This window comes from Oculina patagonica, chromosome 1 (genome assembly GCF_052425735.1).
Source record: "Oculina patagonica isolate OP01 chromosome 1, crgOcupat, whole genome shotgun sequence".
Lineage (NCBI taxonomy): Eukaryota > Metazoa > Cnidaria > Anthozoa > Scleractinia > Oculinidae > Oculina > Oculina patagonica.
The window spans coordinates 14366885-14386150 of NC_135758.1; the positions used below are offsets into that span (position 1 = coordinate 14366885).

General features: G+C 36.2%; 1 protein-coding gene across 3 annotated transcripts in view; it reads left to right on the top strand.

The window, feature by feature from the left end:
• The window catches only part of LOC144658142 (uncharacterized), a 26753-nt gene continuing 7487 nt past the window's right edge, over positions 1 to 19266 (top strand). For all 3 annotated transcript variants that reach the window (XR_013571648.1, XR_013571649.1, XM_078518496.1), the window contains exons 1-19: positions 1 to 469; positions 2763 to 3218; positions 6478 to 6561; positions 7681 to 7778; positions 7977 to 8121; positions 8473 to 8571; positions 10300 to 10425; positions 11723 to 11890; positions 11971 to 12123; positions 13178 to 13257; positions 13400 to 13508; positions 13974 to 14041; positions 15194 to 15257; positions 15613 to 15650; positions 15997 to 16062; positions 16513 to 16663; positions 16772 to 16873; positions 17539 to 17619; positions 18120 to 18170. Coding sequence is in view for 1 of the 3 variants with exons in the window: in XM_078518496.1 (XP_078374622.1) it covers positions 305 to 469; positions 2763 to 3218; positions 6478 to 6561; positions 7681 to 7778; positions 7977 to 8121; positions 8473 to 8571; positions 10300 to 10425; positions 11723 to 11890; positions 11971 to 12123; positions 13178 to 13257; positions 13400 to 13508; positions 13974 to 14041; positions 15194 to 15257; positions 15613 to 15650; positions 15997 to 16062; positions 16513 to 16663; positions 16772 to 16873; positions 17539 to 17619; positions 18120 to 18170 (2304 nt within the window). In the remaining 2 variants the exon portion in view is untranslated. The remainder of the gene's footprint in view (positions 470 to 2762; positions 3219 to 6477; positions 6562 to 7680; positions 7779 to 7976; positions 8122 to 8472; positions 8572 to 10299; positions 10426 to 11722; positions 11891 to 11970; positions 12124 to 13177; positions 13258 to 13399; positions 13509 to 13973; positions 14042 to 15193; positions 15258 to 15612; positions 15651 to 15996; positions 16063 to 16512; positions 16664 to 16771; positions 16874 to 17538; positions 17620 to 18119; positions 18171 to 19266) is intronic.

A 19266-nucleotide genomic window follows, 5' to 3' on the forward strand; every position in this document is an offset into this window, starting at 1 on the left:
ACTTGAGCTTGCTGTCGGGAAGCGGCAAAGAAAAGAGAGGTGTCTTGTCCCGGCGTCTTGCTTTGTCTAGATCTGGAAACGTTGCATAGCCAAGAAAAGGATTTCATTTCCTGGCAACATGTGTCAACGTTGTACCTCATTATGTTTTTGCTTGGCGGTGCAGAAGACAATCACTATAACCAGTCAATTTTGAGCATGATGCCATAATTATGCAGACGGCGGGCTGGATTATTCTTAGCAACGCCGAAAGTCATCTAAGCTTGGATGTGCAAAGGACACTAAAGGGATATGATACAAATCAATAATGAACCCTGATCAGCTGTTTATCTCAAGCAGGAATAATGTACCAAGCAGTAGGCTGTCCATTCCCACCAGAGTACATCATTTATATTCCTCTTCCAAGACAGCGCCGCAGTTTGTCAATAATGGCGCGCTCAATCTTTCGACTGCCACAGATACAAACTTTGAGGTAAGCATTGTAACGGTTGAAAAACCAGGCCACTTTAAATAACCTTGAAAAGCCTTTATGGCTATGCTTGTTGTTATTATAATTTTAAATAGAGACGGGGTTTTGTGCATTTGGAAATCTAATTGTACAGAAGTGTTTACCAGTCGCTCATTTATTATTGAGATTTTGCCTGATTGCTAATAAATTGAGGATTTAATATAAGGACTCGCCAGGCTTAATTTTAGCTTAAATTTTTCTTTAGCCAAAACTTCAGAAATCGCCGGATACTGTATTTATATATCTTTGTATTTGCTAAATGCAGCTGTCGATGGTTTGTTTGCTAAAAATCTGCATATGAAAACAAACGATATAAGCTTACATAAAAGCTTATGGACATAAACCACATTTTCTGCAAAAATTCGCGTTTTTTTCTCTTTTACAAAGTTAAACTTACTTGATCCAATGTTGCAATAACAAGGATTTGATAAAAATCCCTGATAAAGCTTTTCGAAACATGCAATTTCTTTATTAGTATGACCGTTTTGCATAAATTACTAGATTTAGTGATAGAACAACTCAATAAAAATTTTTGTTGGCATAGAATCCTCAACAAATTTCTAAGTCACTAGACTTGTTTTGTCTTGTGGCCTTGTGGTAATTAACCCACAGACCCTGACAAGTGATAGCAAGGTGACATATTATGGCTTAATAAATGCATAAAAAAGTGCCTGTGTACATCATGCACAGCTCTGCATACTCCCCACTGTCTAGAATACCTTGGAAACCGAGACATGGATTAACAATTATTTTATGGTTACACCTGTGTTTTTCACAGGCGTGACAGAAAAGTAGAACAAAAGAAGTGTTTCTTTCCAGTCACATTTTACTAAGCTTTGGAACAAAAAAATATTAAAATTCCTGTTTTTTTTTTACAAGAGTTCTCTCCTCTTTGCCCTCAATAGAAGCAGCTCTGTGAGCCTATCATTGTTTTCAGGTTTTGGTCATAAATTTTATGGATGTTGTGAAAGTTATGTTGTTTAAGGTGCAAGTCACATCTGTTCTAATATCTCACCTCAACAATCATGTTCAGATCTTCTTCCTTACCAGTGGCACTACGATTATCAGTTGAAAGAGGCACCAAGGAAGTTTGGTGAGAAGGTTTTGACAACAAAAGTTGCCCTTGTTGTAAGTTGTAAGTTGCCCTTGTTGTCAAGGGCAACTTACCATGTTTCCAGTGGTAACAAATTTGCGTTTGTACCGGTAACTGTCTTGCTTGACAATCTATATGCTTAAAGAAAATACAAACACTACAAATGTTACGCTTTTAAATAAAGAAGTATACACAGAGACAACGATAAAGGAAACAAGTAATGAAATATATCATGCCTTTAATAGCTGCTTTATATCAAAGGTAACAGATCTGTGTTGATAGTTCACGTTATGTTCAACGCATTTCACTTTATCTTCATCGTATACATGTAAGTTACTGTTCAACTGAAATTACATGTAAATAGTTTTTCAACTCCAGGGATTTTCTAGCAACTTAAGAATTCCTTCAGCTTTAAATATTATATCTTTCTCAAATGCAAAATGAATAACTTGCGAACTGAAATGAAGGACATTTCAGAACACTTGGAGCTTCGTAAAGCTGACACAGTCTCGGATCTAAATTAGCCAATCAAAAAATTGCTCTTTTTCCTGAGAGGTCCTCCTTGTATAAAAGAACAATGGCGGTCTGTAAAATGGTTCCCTGTAACCGACAAAGTACCAGTGGAAACAGAGAATGTTGCCCCTGACAACAATGGCGTTAAAAGGCTGAAACCTCGTCACCAAACTTTGTTTGTGCCTCACTCAACTGATAATCATAGTAATATGACCCACTTTTAAGGTCGCAGAAGATGCATCAACCATGAATATATTCCTAAAGCGAAATATTGGTATATGTACGTATGGTAATTTTGCTAATTATATCCCACAGGCTTTTGTAGAAAGAGTAATGCATTGCAAAGTATTGTCATTTAAAAGTTTATTGATGCAAAAACACTGTAGAGCCTGTTTATCAATATTTTCTGCATTTTTAGTATCAGTCGTCACACTTTGTGTATACACTTTTCATAAATGTATATCGATAAATGGAAACTGTCCCCACAGCCATTTTAAAAAATTAATACTAAATCAGGCAGTTCAAATTCTATTAATTCTAGGCATGTAAAGTGAGCAATAAAACAAAATTTAATAATGGTTAATAATTGGACTGAGTGGTGTCTAATTTAGTCTATAATCATACAAATTACTCTGACTAATTTATTTGTAGGATGAATTTGGCCGATCCTATAGTAACATTGGCCTAGAAGTGAGGACTCTGAGAAAGGCTCTTAATTTGCCAGTAGATGCCTTACCTAAGACCAGTGTTTTAACAACAAACCATTGGTCAAATGAGCATGCAAGCAGGACTAGCCAGGTTTTCCTTACAGATAGTGGATACTCCTCCAAAACTAATCCTCAAAGTGTTGAGGCTATGCAAAATGTTACAGCATCAAGAAATGGAGATGCTGCTTTGTACAATGGAGCCAGTCACTCAGCTACCTGGGGTGTGGACAGTTCTTACGATGAACAAACTAATCCAGCAAGTGTTGAGTTAAACTCCTGGAAACATCACCAGAATTCTTCAAGATTGTATGAAAGAAGTTTAAAAAGCTCACTTGATGAGAGCGAAACTAAACGAATGTTGCTATTGGAAAAACTCAGAGAAGCTCATCTGACAATACAGGTAAACATGATGTAAGGGAAATGGATTTCTTAACACTATTCTAAATTATGTACTTTTGCACTTGCAAACATAGGTGGCTGCTGAACAATGTGCACAATCTGGGTCTAACTTAGCTTACCGTAATATGCATAACACTCATTGGCTTAAACAGCATGCTTGAAGCCCGGCCTGACCAATCGATGAAAATCAATACCAATCGATAAAAATTGATCCCAATTAATCAATTAATATTTGAATTCGATGACCAATCGATTTTCATCGACTGTCAACGATTTTGATGGGTTGTCATTGATCGGCGATCGTTTTTTATTTGTTTTGATTTAATATGGGTGTTATTACATAAACGCAGTGGCTCTTAAAAGCGATCATTACCTCATTAGATCATTTTCGTGATATACTGTAATGTCTGTTACATGTATGGTAGGTGGCCTAATTGTCCACGCTGATTAGTAACTGTAAACGTGTTCCTGCGCTCTCCCCGTTTTCTCTCAGCCACAAACTCCTCACCAACTTCAATGGTGAAGTCGCAGGCATGGTAGCCTTTGACTACGCACTTAATAACAAGTGTAAAGTCCGTTGCTTTATCCCTGGCTTTATCCGCTTCTTCAGACATTGTGCCCTCAGCTCATGATCAGTCGTTTTAGGATTGCGAAAATCTATTTCCGGATATCCTGTGGAATTATCCTCTGCAAGATATCAATAACAATCAATGACAATCGATGTACGGTAATTAAGGAAATTTTATTTGTGACTATCGATTGGTCATCGATTGGCCGATGCCAATCAATATCAATTAACTAACCATCATCGATTGATATCGATTGATTGATTGATTTCCGATCATCGATTTTCATCGATTGGTCAGGCCGGGTTGAAGAGAGTTCAAAGTGTGGAGCTTACAAATGTGCTCACAATCATCTGCCATTTTGTGTTCACATGCAGCTCTTTACATACTGATCTCACTTTTTTCACAAGTAAAACAGAAAATTAACAATTATAACACTATATTATAAAAGTACAGTTCTACCACAAAATTAATAATACAGTCTCTTAATGGACACCTCTATAAGACAGGCACCTATTCAGTGTTCTAGATAAGAGACGAGTCTCGGGTCAAAAACCCGATAGAGACGGCTACCTGACCCGACAAATGAAATGGAAAAATAATATTTTACTTAGAAATAACAATAAAAAGCAAAGAAGGAAGTATCCAAAGAAAAAGATATTGGAAGGAAATCAAATTCAGGGCAAGAAAGAAATCACAAATTTATCCACCATAGTTCTAAAGGCAACTTTACTTGTCCAAGGCTGTGTTGTTACGTTTTGTTTTCATCTGCTTTCGAGCGACAAGAAAAGCAATAACTTTACCGAAATGCCTGGCCGGGTAACCTCCTTTTTCAGCTTCAACTTAGGTCTGAAAACAGGCACACAATAAATTTATTTTCTCTCCTCGCTATCTTGTGTTGCTTTGCATTTTACAAGCCAAAATTGTTCGAAATAGAATGTTTAAATTCTTTTGTGAAGTCAAAACATTATCTGGTTTTCGATCGTATCCTGCACGTACGATAAACCTTGTGCCTGCATTAATACCGACAGCAGTTTCCTTTTACAATTTGTATAGTGTCAACGAAAAGTCTTCTCAGTTCTTGTGCCTTATGGATTATACATGTACACAAAAAGTCTCTTTATACTTATAAAAGAAGATTGCCTAGCAAATTTTTGTAAGGATAAAGGAAAAAGACAGCGGTTTTCGCTTTATAAGAACCAGTCTTTATTTTTAAAAAAACATGGAAATCGTGTGGAAATTTCGCTATTGACTAAGAAAATTGAGATTAAAGTACATGTACTAAATACACCCTCATTTTGAGATTCAAAACAGGGTCATATGTACCCACAATTGAGAAAAAAAGTCTAAAAAAATGCTTTAATTTTTTGAAAATTGACTGGGGAGCATACCCCCAGACCTCCCTAGGAAAGACGCAGTGAGTTGTTTACCATACTATCTCTTTGAGGAAACACATGTATGAGCTTGGTGTTGGGGAAACACATGTATGAGCTGTCAGTATGATAGGTAAATTATTTTTTAATTTAGGTAGATAATTTTAATAAATCAGTTAACTTTTTTTTCCTTTTTTTTAGCCCAAGTGCTAACAGATAGCACCCTGAAGCATAACACTTTTAAAGATTTTTTCGTGAAGTGCCGTTGAACCCTTTCCTACAAAAAAGGAAACTTTTTTCCCGACCCATTCCCCTAACAAGGCGCTACATACACCGGGTTGGTTGACCCGTCTGCTAAATTTTGTGACCCCTTGCTTCAAAAACTTACTGGAACACTGCTGTTGTTGGTCTCATCTGCACCATTAAACATTTTTTTGCTGTTACTAAACTCCCTTTAAAAAGGACACCTCTCTAAGTCCGACAGTTGGAGCCGGTCCCAACGCTGTCCATCGTAGAGAAAGTTGTCAGTAAGAACTCAAGTGATGCATATTTTTATTGAAAGAATTCAGACACTCATTAAAAGACAACAGTCCACTACCTTGGATGCGATTGACAGCCTGGCCAATAGTCAAACTGTTCAAAACATCCCTTTTGAAAGACATTAATTTAACCTCAAAAAGTGCCATCAAGACGCAAATTTTTAAAGCAAAACATTGGCAGATACATGTACATAATATAATCCGTGACACCATCCACTTGCGTATGGAGTGACTTTGTCATTGTCACTTTCTTGCGTGCTTTATTACAGAACAAAGCACAGTGATGTCATGACTTTTTTATTTGCTAAATATAGCTACTTGTCAAATAATTGTCAAAAGCAGTGAAACTTTCTTTATTTCTCTGATTAAACAGGGAAAAATGTCAAGCCAAATGTTATTGTAAGCTATAGTTTAAAAAAGCTATTTTTTTTTAACAAAAATGCCTTTGCTGATTCTTGCTAACATACATGTAGGGTCTGAAGTGTACAAATCACAGGTTACTGTGAAATAAAATATAAAGTCATAATTATTGTATATTTGATTAACAGCATCAAGGGTTTTTAATTCAAAGCCTTTCATGTTTACTTAATTCTAAGAGGTATGAAGTACTTTTGAAGACAAATTTATATTTTACCAACTTTAAGTTGGTCAGACTTATATCAATTTTCTTGCAGCAATTGCAGAACACTACTCAGTACCTGTAGTTTTAATTTGTATAGTGATCTCTAACCTGTTACCCTATTACCATGGAGATAAATCTTCATCGTAACATTATTATTCAGAACCAAGCAGAAAAGCTGGCGGCAACTGAGAGTGAGATGTGCTTCCTACGAGGACAGCTGAAAAGCATGGGTATAGAACAAGAGGTAAGAGTTTATAATGTTCAACAAGTTGTTACCCTTTCTAAGTTCTCTAAATAATTTCATGACTGTTTAAAGAATTGGTGCAAGGAGGACAGACTTCATTTCAAGACTGTTGATATTTTTAAATTTGTTGAACTTCCCTGAACAGCCATCTTTTACAAGTGACTTCATGTGAAACCTCTTAATATCTAAGTCTAACCTGTTAAAACCATTTTCTACTGTACAGTTAAAGGTCTCTTAAACAACAATGGTCATAACGGGAGCTGGTCCTTTATGAGATTTGAAATATCATTAGCAACTAGACAAATACAGTGTTCTGATGCAACAATATACAGTTCCATTGCTCCGTAAAGTAATCAAATGTAGGCGGCAATTTACTAGTAAATTTTCAATGCAGTACTGCATGATTGTGATCAGTCTCTCAGAGATGGTCGCTCAGAAGAGCTTAACAACAAAGGAAAAGCTCAGTAAATTCCAAAGGTGATCACAGTCGCTTTCGGGGGTGGTCACCTAGAGTGTTGTGAGGGGTGGTTGCTGAGCATAAGAATGGAGGCAAGAAGAGCTTCAATCAACTGTATTAAGAAAAGATAAAGTCTGCATTCAAGCCTGATGGCCCATCAGACCCGAGCTTATCCTGGTTTCCATAGCATGAAGCGACTAGGAGTTTTTCTACCCGCACCACCCCCCCCCCCCCAAGATGGGATGCTTGTCCATCGCAGGGTTATCCCCTGGGCCGCATTAAATTCATCAGTACCAATTTATACACCTTGGTAAAGAGAGGCCAAGAACACAATGCAGTGCGACCGCTCAATCCCAGAGCTGTGCTCTAGAAGAGTCCGGGTGCCATAGGTGACTTTCTTTTGCCTTTGGGTGACTTGTATAACTTTGCTATCATGAAAGCTTTTGAGAGCTGGGCACCCAAGATTTCTCACATAAGAGCCTTTAGGCACCCTGTAGTTATTCTAAGAGCACAGCTTTAGATCCAGAGCCCATTAAATTCTCCCACCTAAACTGTATATTTAGACTACACTGTATGACTTCAAGCAGTGCTGATTACTGACAGACACTTACATGTACGTCACTTAGTTATACTGGTTATTTTCTTGCCCATATTCATTTTAGGGACTGCAACAAGAGGTAGATTGCTTGACAATGGAAAAGAAAAAACTTGAATTTTTTAAATCAGAAAGCTTGAAGAATCGTGAAGCAATCCTTATGAGGTTTGTACATTGAGAGAGATTGACTTTCAATTTACCATGATTTATTTTAGCTGGTTTTACCAAGGAAGACTAGACAGCATTTTACTAGCTACATGTAACTCAAAACTTTTTTAAAACAAGCTTTGATGTATTGCATGAGATCTTGTGGATGACAAGGATTAAATTGTAAGCATTTTGTGTTGTTTTGTTTTGTTACAGGGTGAATGATTTAGATAAGGAGTTGAAAGTTCTGACTGCAACGCACAACACTTTGCAAACAGAGGCAACAAAGAAGGGAGCTGCTTTAGAGAAAACATCTTTCTATGTGACTACTCTTCGACAGGACAATGACAAACTTCAAGAGGTACATGAACATGTGCGTCAACTGTCTGCCTGTTTAATTTCGCATTTTCCCATTGTTTTGAAAATGGAATGTAGAAATCTTGACTGTACTGTAGAAAACCAGTTTGGGAAAGAATTTGACAAATACATAAATTATACAATTGCATTGCTGTTTTTCGCGCACATTATTATCCAACTGTTTGTTTACCCGAGTTTTATAGATTAAAAACAACTGCCTGTTTCAGAGCCACGTTCTTTTGCAGTCGCCAGCAGTGTACATGGAGTTGTGGAAGGGTGGAGGGTGAGGGTTAGTGTTGTACATGAAACTCTGCATTCTCTGAGATTACCTCACAAGTTTTGTCATTTTTTCCAGGTGAACAGTGTTCTTGAGAAAGAGTTATCTTCTTTAAGGGACATTCTAGACCAACATAACAAGTCCAATGTTAGTAAGAAGTTAGAACAACTAAACAAGGTGAGCTAATATCATTTGAAACAACTTGTTTTAGAAACAAAGCAAATTGACCCTCTATTATTATATTGTAAACCAATCTAGACTTGCTCCAAGTCGACCTTGTATAAATGGATGAAAGCCAGAAGCGATCGATAGCGAGCACGGTCAGGAAGTGACTGTGCAAGCGAACGATAGCGAGCGAGCGATAGCGAGCACGGTCGCGAAGTGACTGTGCGAGCGAACGAGGTCGACTTGTTTCACCTGAATATATTTGAATCACATTAAAAATTCACGCGTGAAAAATGATTGACATATGCTTTGTCGAAAGTGGCGTCAAATAACTTCATAACGAACTGCTTTCAGTCGGCGAATGGAAGCGGCGAGTTCTACTTCCACCAAGTCATTTTGTAGACTATCTCTTACCCCAAATTCGAAGAACTCAGCTTGTTTACAGTGTGGCAACCAGATTGACAATGCAGACAAGTGAAGGAAGCTTTTTGGCGGTGGAGAGAAGACACGTGTTTTTTAATCGATGACTAAATTTTTGTCGGGTATACTTTGTGGTTAGTTCCACTCCAGTTTGCTTGCGGTTAGTTCTTATTTGTTTGTAAGGGAAGCACACTTAAAGTAACTAAAAGCCATTTGTTCGAAGGTCGAAAGACCCTCGAATAGTTTATACGAAACAGGACAACGTAAGATTCTGGCAATTATTGATTCACTGTGTTATTAACTTTGTAGTTTGTCGTTGTTTACTGTATCCGTTCTCGGTTTTGTCTTCATAGTTTGTCACAATCTTTGGCCTGCAGAAAAGCCATTTGTTCGAAGGTCGAAAGACCCTCGAATAGTTTATACGAAACAGGACAACGTAAGATTCTGGCAATTATTGATTCACTGTGTTATTAACTTTGTAGTTTGTCGTTGTTTACTGTATCCGTTCTCGGTTTTGTCTTCATAGTTTGTCACAATCTTGAAACACGAATAGAATATTGTGAATACAGTTTGTTTATTTACTTGATGGCATAGACAAACGTTTGGGAACTGTGAGTGAATTTCGAGAGCTTTGAATCAATTTCCACTGCGTAGACGCGTAGCCACTTTCCTAGTAAACTTTGAGAGCTACGAATAAATTTCGACCGCGTAGATGCATAGCCACTTTCCTAGTAAACTTCAAATGCTATGAATAAATTTCAACTGCGTAGACGTGTAGCCACTTTCCTAGTAAACTTCGAGTGCTATGAATAAATTTTGACTGCGTAGACGTGTAACTGAGTAACCGGCTGTGGGGTATTCTGCAATTGCTCCCAACGATTTGCCCGGAGAGCAAAAAAACATGTCCTTTCTAGTGAAATAAGCCTCCACGACCATTACTGACCGTCTCGTAACTTACTGTAACCTAATTTCTGCAGGCCAAAGTTTAAACCCCCTTCCATGTCTTCCAAATCGTCTCCCATGCTTCGAAGAAACAGAAACAAAGATGGTGTCTTTCTCGAGGTTTATATAACTTCATGATAAATACCCTTCGCTCGGCTATTGGTCAATTGCCATGATGTCACCGGTAGAATTTTCGACCAGTGAATTTGGCGCCAAACAGGTATGAGAAGTCCTTTTAAAAGGCCCAACCAACCAGAGAAAAAAAATTAAAAGGACTTTGAGAAAGTCTAAAACCGATCATGCTGCTGCTGTTTTTGACCAGTCTGTCACTCAATAAATAAATTTGCAATGTTTTGAAAAATTTTGATTTTGTTTTAGGATTACCAGAAAATTCTTCAAGAGCATGCAGTTGTTAAGCATCAGTTATCAGAAAGTGTTAAAGCCAGTGACAAGGCAAAGCACAAACAGGATCAAATGAGTCAAGAAATTATACAGTTGAGAATGGTAAGTTGATTAATTTTGGTACAGGTTCATATTTCTGCATCTTATCACTTCAGCTGACTAGTGGTGGAGAGCTTAGGGACCTTATTCACTTGCCCAGTTATGAGAGGAGTCCACTTACAGGACTAGGGCCAGGACTGACTACATTTGTCAGGACTAGGACCAGGACTTACAGAGGGGGTAGGGTTGATAACCATACCTTAAATGCCAAAATTCCATTGCAGAATTGTTATTCTTCCATCTAAATTAAATGTCACATTGTTTGGACGTAGTTGGCTATCATCTGAATCCATGCATCTATGCCATCATCTGGCACAGTGGGTATTAAACTGAATTATAATTATGAAGTGCACATCTAATTCAGGAACAGTGATTATATTAATAAAACAAGTAAACAACCTCCTTCAATGTAGTTGTTGGGTGTGGCATGGAACTACCGCATGTACAATGTACATGTCTTGATAGATTTTTCTAGACATGAATCCTCATGTGAAGAGTCCTGCATTCAAAGGACAATTTCATTGCTTCTAGGCTATCATTACTTTGTTTTCCATCCCATTCCTAACTTTTTTAAACTATTGAAAGGTGTGCTTTTATTGTAAGAATGGAAATCTGCTGTTTTGATTCAAAAAAACAAAAACTTCCTTTCTACTACCCTGCCAAACATGTTTACTTAATAAACAGACAAAAGGGGAACAAAAAACCTGGGTGGGTGTAGGAAAGAAACCCTTTCTCAGTCTTCTTAAAGAGCCAGTTGGATCACCTTCCCTACCATGGGTTTACATGCTACCTTAATTACCCTAGTACCATACACAGAGTTTAAAGATAAGTTGCCATATTGCGTCAGGCAGACAGAAATACAATGTATTGGCATCTGATGCCCACATTTTGTAATTACTGATAAGCAATTGCTTGGGCTTGACATTTCATGTGGTTGCCTGGGCGGTTCAAGTGTTGTGATAATTATTTTACTCTGCCAAAAAAAGATATATGCCAATAATTCCACTCACACAGCTCTTATATATATAGCCTGTAAGCTTACCCTGCTGAGTTTATTATAACTCCCAATGGATGGGGTGTTACTCCATCGCAGGTCATCCCAGGCTGCATTTTTGCCTGGTTTGCCTAGTATATTTTCTGATATCCATTGGTAATATGCCTGTACTTTGAATATGAATTAGTGTTTGCTTTAAAACTTGGCAAGTACATGAGGGTAATAACTTTAGCTCCAGATCTTATGTCTGATATGCTAACTGCAGGGTTACCGTATTCTGCTTACAATATTTTGACATTTTTGTAGGAGAGAGACATCCAGTATGGGAAAGTGAGTGTACTAGAAGAGGAAATCCTACATCAACAGCAAAACTACAACAACCTGGTAAAAGAACAGGAAAGGTTACTGAAAGAAAAGGCAGAGCAAAACCAGAGACTACAGAGGGAAATTCAAGATAGACTTTGCTTGAAAATGGTAAGATTTGCTGTTTATCTAACCTTCCCTCCCTCCATCCATCCAGCCATCCATAATAAATTATATGTAATGTCTACCAGGTGAATGATCTTCTCAAAGAGGAGTCAGCAAATGTGAAAGAAGCATTTCAGAAGCTTGAAGAATTCACTAATTCTGTGGAGCAGAGGTCAAAAGATATGAGCCTGGAACTAGATCAGTGTAGACAAGAAAACCCAACAGGCAATGATGAAGAGGTGACACTTACAAAATAAAGTTTCTTAATATTATAATTGTTTAAGTTAGACCTGCTTTCTTTCTCTTTCTCTTGTGGTGTTGAAATAGTAATGTGAAAGTTGAGGTTTAAAAGTTTAATCTTGGTTTAAGATTTTGCAAACGTCAACCAAACATCACCTAAATGTTTCCAATCAATTTCTGAACATTTCTGAAGATTTCCACGGACTTCCAAAAATCTCCAGTGATTTCTGGGATAGACCCAAAAATATTTCAACAATAGCTTTAATTAATTTTAAGATTACTCTCCCTTTTATTTTGTATAAACTAACAAAGTTGAATGAGTACTGACCATTACATGTACTAAGACAATGGTCCATTCTTAAAAATCCAGACCAAGTATATGGGCAATCAGAGAATGTACAAGATAAAAATAATAAGTTGTTGTGTAGCACTTTGTTCAAGTACTATAAAATGTTGTCTCGTTTTGAACTTTGCGACTGATGAAGGGGTTTTTCCCGAAACGTTTCACAAAACGAGACAACATTTCAGCACTTTTTAAGAAAAAAAAAAAACATTTTTATAGTGATCAGAGAACTTACTTGCCCTGAAGAACCAATTGTGATATAATAATAAAATGATTTATAAATTATCTTAATTTAGATAACAATCATGAACATATGCTAGACCCTTTTACCAATATGGCAGCCATTTTGAATTCTCTTTTTTTTAAACAGATACTTTTGGGATTTTTTTGCCCTCTGAGCATCCCATAATGTCTTTCAAAACAAAAGAAATCAAAATGGCCACAGTATTGGTAAAATTAGGTCTATTAGCGAGCTGATTCATGCTCTCACTGCTGTGATAAAAACTTGTTGGAGCAAAGAAAAAACCCTCTGGTGAAGTGTATGAAAAAAATTTGAAAATAAAAACGAATTGAAAAGAAAAAGGAAAAATAATTCAAATCAATATGAAAAAAATTATTAAAATAATAAAAAAAATCCTTCAAAACCAGAATTTTTTGATTGGCAGTTCTCGGCCACCATAGAAGTGTTTATACTTTGCATTTTTTTGTAGATGGTAAATGAGAAAAGTTGGAATGGGGGACTTCTGTTGAAGATTGCAAGTACTAAAAGCCATTGTGAAGACTTAGAAAGGTATATTTTAATAACACTGGACTGAATAAGTATGATCTTTGCAGAGAGTAAGTTCAGCTCTGCAGTTCTGTTTTCAGTGCAGTTTTCTATATTTCAGCATGTTTTTTTTCTGAGAAAGTTTTTTCCATTTTGACACTTGCAGCCAGGTCTTATCTCTCCAAGAAACAATCAGAACATTGAACAAGGAAAATGAAGAAAGAGAGAAGCAACTACAGTTGGTGAAGATGCGAGAAGAGACCTTAACTAAACAGGTCAGGGACTGAACTTAACAATAGATACAAACATGGTAATGTTTGCCAAGAATTGGAACATTCTTTTCAAGCTCCGTGGATTTTATTTAACAATATTAAACTTGAGCAGCCATCCCTTTCAAACTAGTTTGATGATGTAACAGGATCCAGCTGACATCTCACAAATGTATGTAAGTGTCATGAGACATTATAAGTGGAGTAATCCTATGAGTATGACTCCACATGCGGTTCAAAACATATGTCAGATACTGTTTTGAATGTTGGTGCCAATTAAGATGCCTTAAATTTGCCCTTCTGCTGAAAGGGTGTGTCACTAGGATAAACATTACTAGCTACAGTAAAATTTATGACTTTGTGTCATGACCATAGACACATTCGTGACTTTAGTGCCAAAACCAGCACTATTTAGCTGTTGCATAGATAATATAGCTAATGTACATAGCATTTATTTATGGCATTTTCCAGCAAGTGTCCATTTCTAAGGAGCTGAAAACAGAAAATGAAAAGCTAAAACTCAGTTTCACCGTGATAAGGTATTTCATGTTTTCATTTTGTTTGTTTTAGTGTTTATTAATGGTAATTGTTTAATGGATTGAAGTAATATTATGCTGGAAAATCAAAGCAACAAATTAGTTCCTACATTTTACAATCAATGGAAAACACCCTGTAAGAAAGTTCATGCTGAGCGAATAGTCAACAAGTTGCAGCCAAGTTGACTATCTGGTCATAGAAAAACAAGGGCAACTATTCTAGTTAATAATACTGGTTTAATAGACTCTCTTACTAATAAAGGTTTCCAGTCCAAAACCTACAATTTCATGTAGGAGGTAAGCGTGCCCGAGTGGTTTAGGGCGCTGGTATTGTAATCCGGAGGTCCCCGGTTCAAGACCTGCCCTTGCCACTAGCTGGATTTGTTTCTCAGTTGTCCCGAGTTCAAATCCTCGACCACGCTTTGTAAATAGCCAACTGGTCTGCCTTCTGCCAGTTGGGATTTTTAACCTTATTATGTTCATTTAAAATTATTTGTTTCCTCTGTTTCAGTGGCATGCCTGTAAACTAGCTATCTCGTTGAGATATGAAGCTAAGTGCATGACCACTATAAACACATATTTATTTTTTATTATTTTTTATTATGTACTTTCAAGCCAAAAATCAAGAAAAATAAACCATTTAAAGAACAACGCACACCACTGTGTTTTACATTGTATCAGCATAAACAAAACAATGAAAGAACCAATCAGATTCACAGATTTCCAATAGAACCCAGTTGAGTTTTTCTAAAACTTGATAAAAACACAGAACTGGCACAAGCTGTCAACGTACTGAGTTATGATGGCCCAAACAAAGAGAACTTACCTTAATTTTGAAAATCCAAATAAATGAGTGGACAATTTTCCTCACAGTGTCTTTCACAAAGAAATAGTGTTTCTATTGAGTTCTAGAAACATTTATGACTGTTTAGGAGAACTTGTAAAAGCCATGGAAACACCCACATGTAGCTGAGTCGTGTTTCCATGTAGCATTTCTCATACTCCTAAACTTTCACTGACTTGTGCTGACATGTTTGCATCCTTGTTATTACTAATGTTGATCATCACTTCCAGAAAAGAAAATCACACTGACCCAATGATGTTTTATTTGGTATAATTATTCAAATAGTTATTAAACTTTGATTTTATACACAGTAAAAAGAATGAGGAACTTCAGAAACAGCTGGAACATCAAAAAGAAGAGATGGAGTTGTTAAAGGTAACTGCTTACTAGTGTGGATATCATGTGACAAAAAGAAATGTCTAGGCTGTGAGCAGAAACCAATCTAATTTTGTTTGTCATTATTTTAATTTATTATCATTCTTTTATCATCTTTATCTTTATTTAATTATTTTATGCATTACAATTAGCTTGTACCAACATGGACCTAAATTTGCTTACTGGTATTTGCCTCACTGAAGAGCACCTACACCATGTTAAATTTAGTGTTCATGAAAAATTAGTTTGCATGATTGTTTCCACCCCATGGAAAGCACTTTTATGCACTTGTGAACTTACCGGTAATCATCTTTGGACTGCCTGTATTTACAGACCTTTTTTCTTTCTTTTTTAGAATAAGTCAAAAGAATTGTCAGCTTCCGTTCCTGGAAGGTGAGATGTACCAAGTATTATGGCTAGGAAATGTTAAGATCAAACATTAGTCAGCTGGTTGACAAACTGGTTATCAATAGTAAACTGCATTATGGTTGCCATAATTTGTTACAATATAATATCACTACTATTTTTTTCCGCATAAATATGCTTGAACAAATTAACTTTTCTTGCATAAGATGTAGTGTAGGAATCACATGTAGCTGTAATTCATTCTAAATGGTGTCAGATATCAGCCAGCTAATGCCGGTGCTTATCAGACTGCTATCGAGTTGTTAACTTAAATGTGATTTAAATAGAGTGTAAAAAAATTCAATTCAATTCCATTGATCCTTGTTGTTTGCAGTCAGCAAAATGAGAGTATTCATTTCTTGCAAGAGGAGGTGGACAAAATTAAGGAAACTGTAACAAGGTGAACTAATTAAATATAAACTGACCCATTCATTTATTTGGTAATGTTACAGTATGTCACAACTCATCAACAGTCTGTTTTGTACACCTAGTACAAGATCTGGTGCAGTTTGGGTTATGGCTGTTTTGACTAGCATTGTAGATTTGCTCCATGGTACGACTAATACCTGAAACATCTGCTTTTTTAGCTTACTACTTTTACTTGTTGACTTCAAGTTTTTGTTTTTCTCAGATGAGTATAAAAGCAAACAATACACCCCCCCCCCCTCCCCTGTGAGAACATTTTGGTCTGTGAGAAAAATCCATAGTTCTGTTGTTTGCATGCATTGTGAAAATTTAAAAAAAAATACTTAGTGTTCAGCTTACATTTACATTTCTTAGACCTTTTAAGCCTTGCTTCTTTGTTTGACGTCCTGAAGAAACCTTGTTTTATGTTGGTTTGTCAAAACAGGTTAGAATCTGAGAAAACTGCGCTGATAACTGAACTGAACAAATTGCACAAGGAAAAGGAAGTATGGGCTCTTCAAAGGAGTGAATTGGAAATGACACAAGCAGAACTCAGTGCAGAAAACAATCAACTTAGAAGTGAACTAAACAGCAAGGTATTGTGACTGTTTAACTGTCTGATTCCAGCTTGGAGTGAGAATAAATAATGTCTTACTAGTAAAAGTTAGCATGAGATTATATTTGAATAATTTATTTTATTTTAGCTTGCTGTGAAAAGCACAGAAAATCAGAGCATAGCCAATGTCAAAAAGAAACTTGAACTTGAAAAAGAAGAGGCCGTGAAGAAGGTCAAAGAAGATACGAAGGTATCAAAATGCAGAAATACTAGTCAGACACTTATAGAAAAAAAGTCTAGTGAGATATTCATTTTCCAACCATGTTTAGACCTCCAAAAAACAAAGGCTAAAAATGCTTATAATTTCCATGACAACTAAATTACTGACTTGACATATATCAAGAGCTCCAAAATAAAGGCTAAAAGAGGGAAAACAACACATAACTGCTCATTTACGTACATGCATTAATTCTGTGGTTGATAATTGCAAATCAGTGCATTTCCTTGTTGGCGATTTCACTGTAATTATCATCTGGACATGAGTAAGTCAGTGTGAAGAGATGCAAATTGTGGCCACTCAGTCAACCTGATAAAGTTTGTCATGGATGATGATATACAAATTCTTTTTTTTTGTAACTATTAAATGACCCAGAAACCATTTCTTGAAAATGGCCTTGGAGTGATGCCCTAAACAAAAACTTCATTTAAATACCAGTCGCCATGAATAATATTATAGTCACTGTCAAAGCAAAATTAACTGTCACTTAACTTAGCAACTGACACTTGTTATTCTATATTCACCACAACTGAGTTTCTCCATCAAATCAGAATTTTGGGTTCTTATATTCACCTTATGTTGTAGATGAACATTACCAACCAACATGTCCTTATGTTTTTAATTACTATTTGTAAAAGGTATCTTTTGATGAAGTGTGCCTTGAACTGAAGACTGTCAAATCAGAACTCAGTAAAGTGTGGGATATGCTTGAAAACAAGGTAATAATAAATATTGTGAGCAGCTGGCATTGCACTGCTCTTTGAAAGGATGTAGCTCTGAATAAAATAACTTTTTCTACAAGATATTCAGGTCATTCTGGCCTGTGTTGCAGCCGAATTGGTCAACCATGTACGTGTGGTAAGCAGACGAGTTTTAACGAAACTCATATTAAACTATGCATGTATTCGGTGTAGCGGTTCAGTTGGTTTGGCTCCTAGTGGGAGGCTGTAGCCCTGTCCGGACCAATTACCAGGGTTCAAAAAATGTTTCAAGAGAAAATAAATAACTGTTAGGATGCTGGCCGTGCATTAAGAACTTTGTTTCAGCTCAGATGATCACGTCCTCAGGCCGTTGACGTTGTGTCCTTTTCCCACACATATCAACCCTTAGACAAAGCTTACAGTGTAGAGCATGAAATTCTCTGTGCGGTGCTCTGATCTGCTCTCTCTCCCTTGTTCATTTATTCTTTTCTGTTTCACTTGTATGAATCTTTCTTCAGGAAAAACAGATAGAGGAGCAGTCACATGAGTTACAGCGTGAACACGAGCAGGTACTGTGTGTGCTAACCAGTGGCTTCTTATTATCAACATATAATGCTTACATACTTGTAAGTAGGGTTACAACCCTGGTAGGAAGCGGTGACTTACAACCCCAAAAACCCCCTCCCACCAGACACCCACTCCACCTTCTTTAGACACTGTAGCAAAGCAAATACTAAAGAATATTCATGAACTGTTAAAATGACAGAACTACCCTTTGTATGTAATTTTAATCTCCTTGTATATTTCGCTGATAAACTTGTAGACATATATAGTTTAAAGCTTACTAGATTCCAAAGAATGCCGGTTATAAGTAGTCTTTTCTATTTTTTCTCTTTGTTAAAAAGAATAAAACAAAAATTTGTCATGGATTGAGTATTTTAGTGTGATAAACCGTTATTTCATGTCAATTTGTCATTGCACATATGTTTCTAACACTTACAAGAAATATTCTGCCTGTTTTTGGTAAGTATTCAGCAGGCCTTAGCTAGTAGATCTGTCGATAAGGACTTATCGTTTACTTGTATGACGAACGGAAGCTAACGGTTTATTTATTATTTATTTATTTATTTTTATTTTATGTTTCATTTGTTATTTTTGTTGTTGTTTTTTAACTTTTCGTGAAAAGGTTTTGTTTCAAGAGCACAATGGCATGAATGACCAGCTGATAAAGAAAATAACTGAATTTATAACTAAAGGTGAAATATCTTAAACGTAAATAAAATATAAAACCGGTCTTTTATTCTTGTTATCGAGATAATTATGAAAGACCTTAAACAAATCGATACTACAGACATGATCTTATGCCATAAACTATTGCTATAATAATTCAATTAAACTTTTAAACTCTCAATTATGTTACTCCAGATCATAGCTAAAATAAACGCTTTTTCCTTTACAACGCTTTAGTAATTTATTAATAAATATATTGTTAACATAAACCGTTTTAACCTTACTTCAAATGTACTAAATTTAACTGAAATTAATAGTTTATTTGATAAAAACTGAAGCTAAACGTATCTAGTAAAGTCTAAACTCAAAAATGTTTACTTTATCTGTCGCTTAAACCATAACACTTCGTATGCTTCAGCTAATTGAAGGTTATAA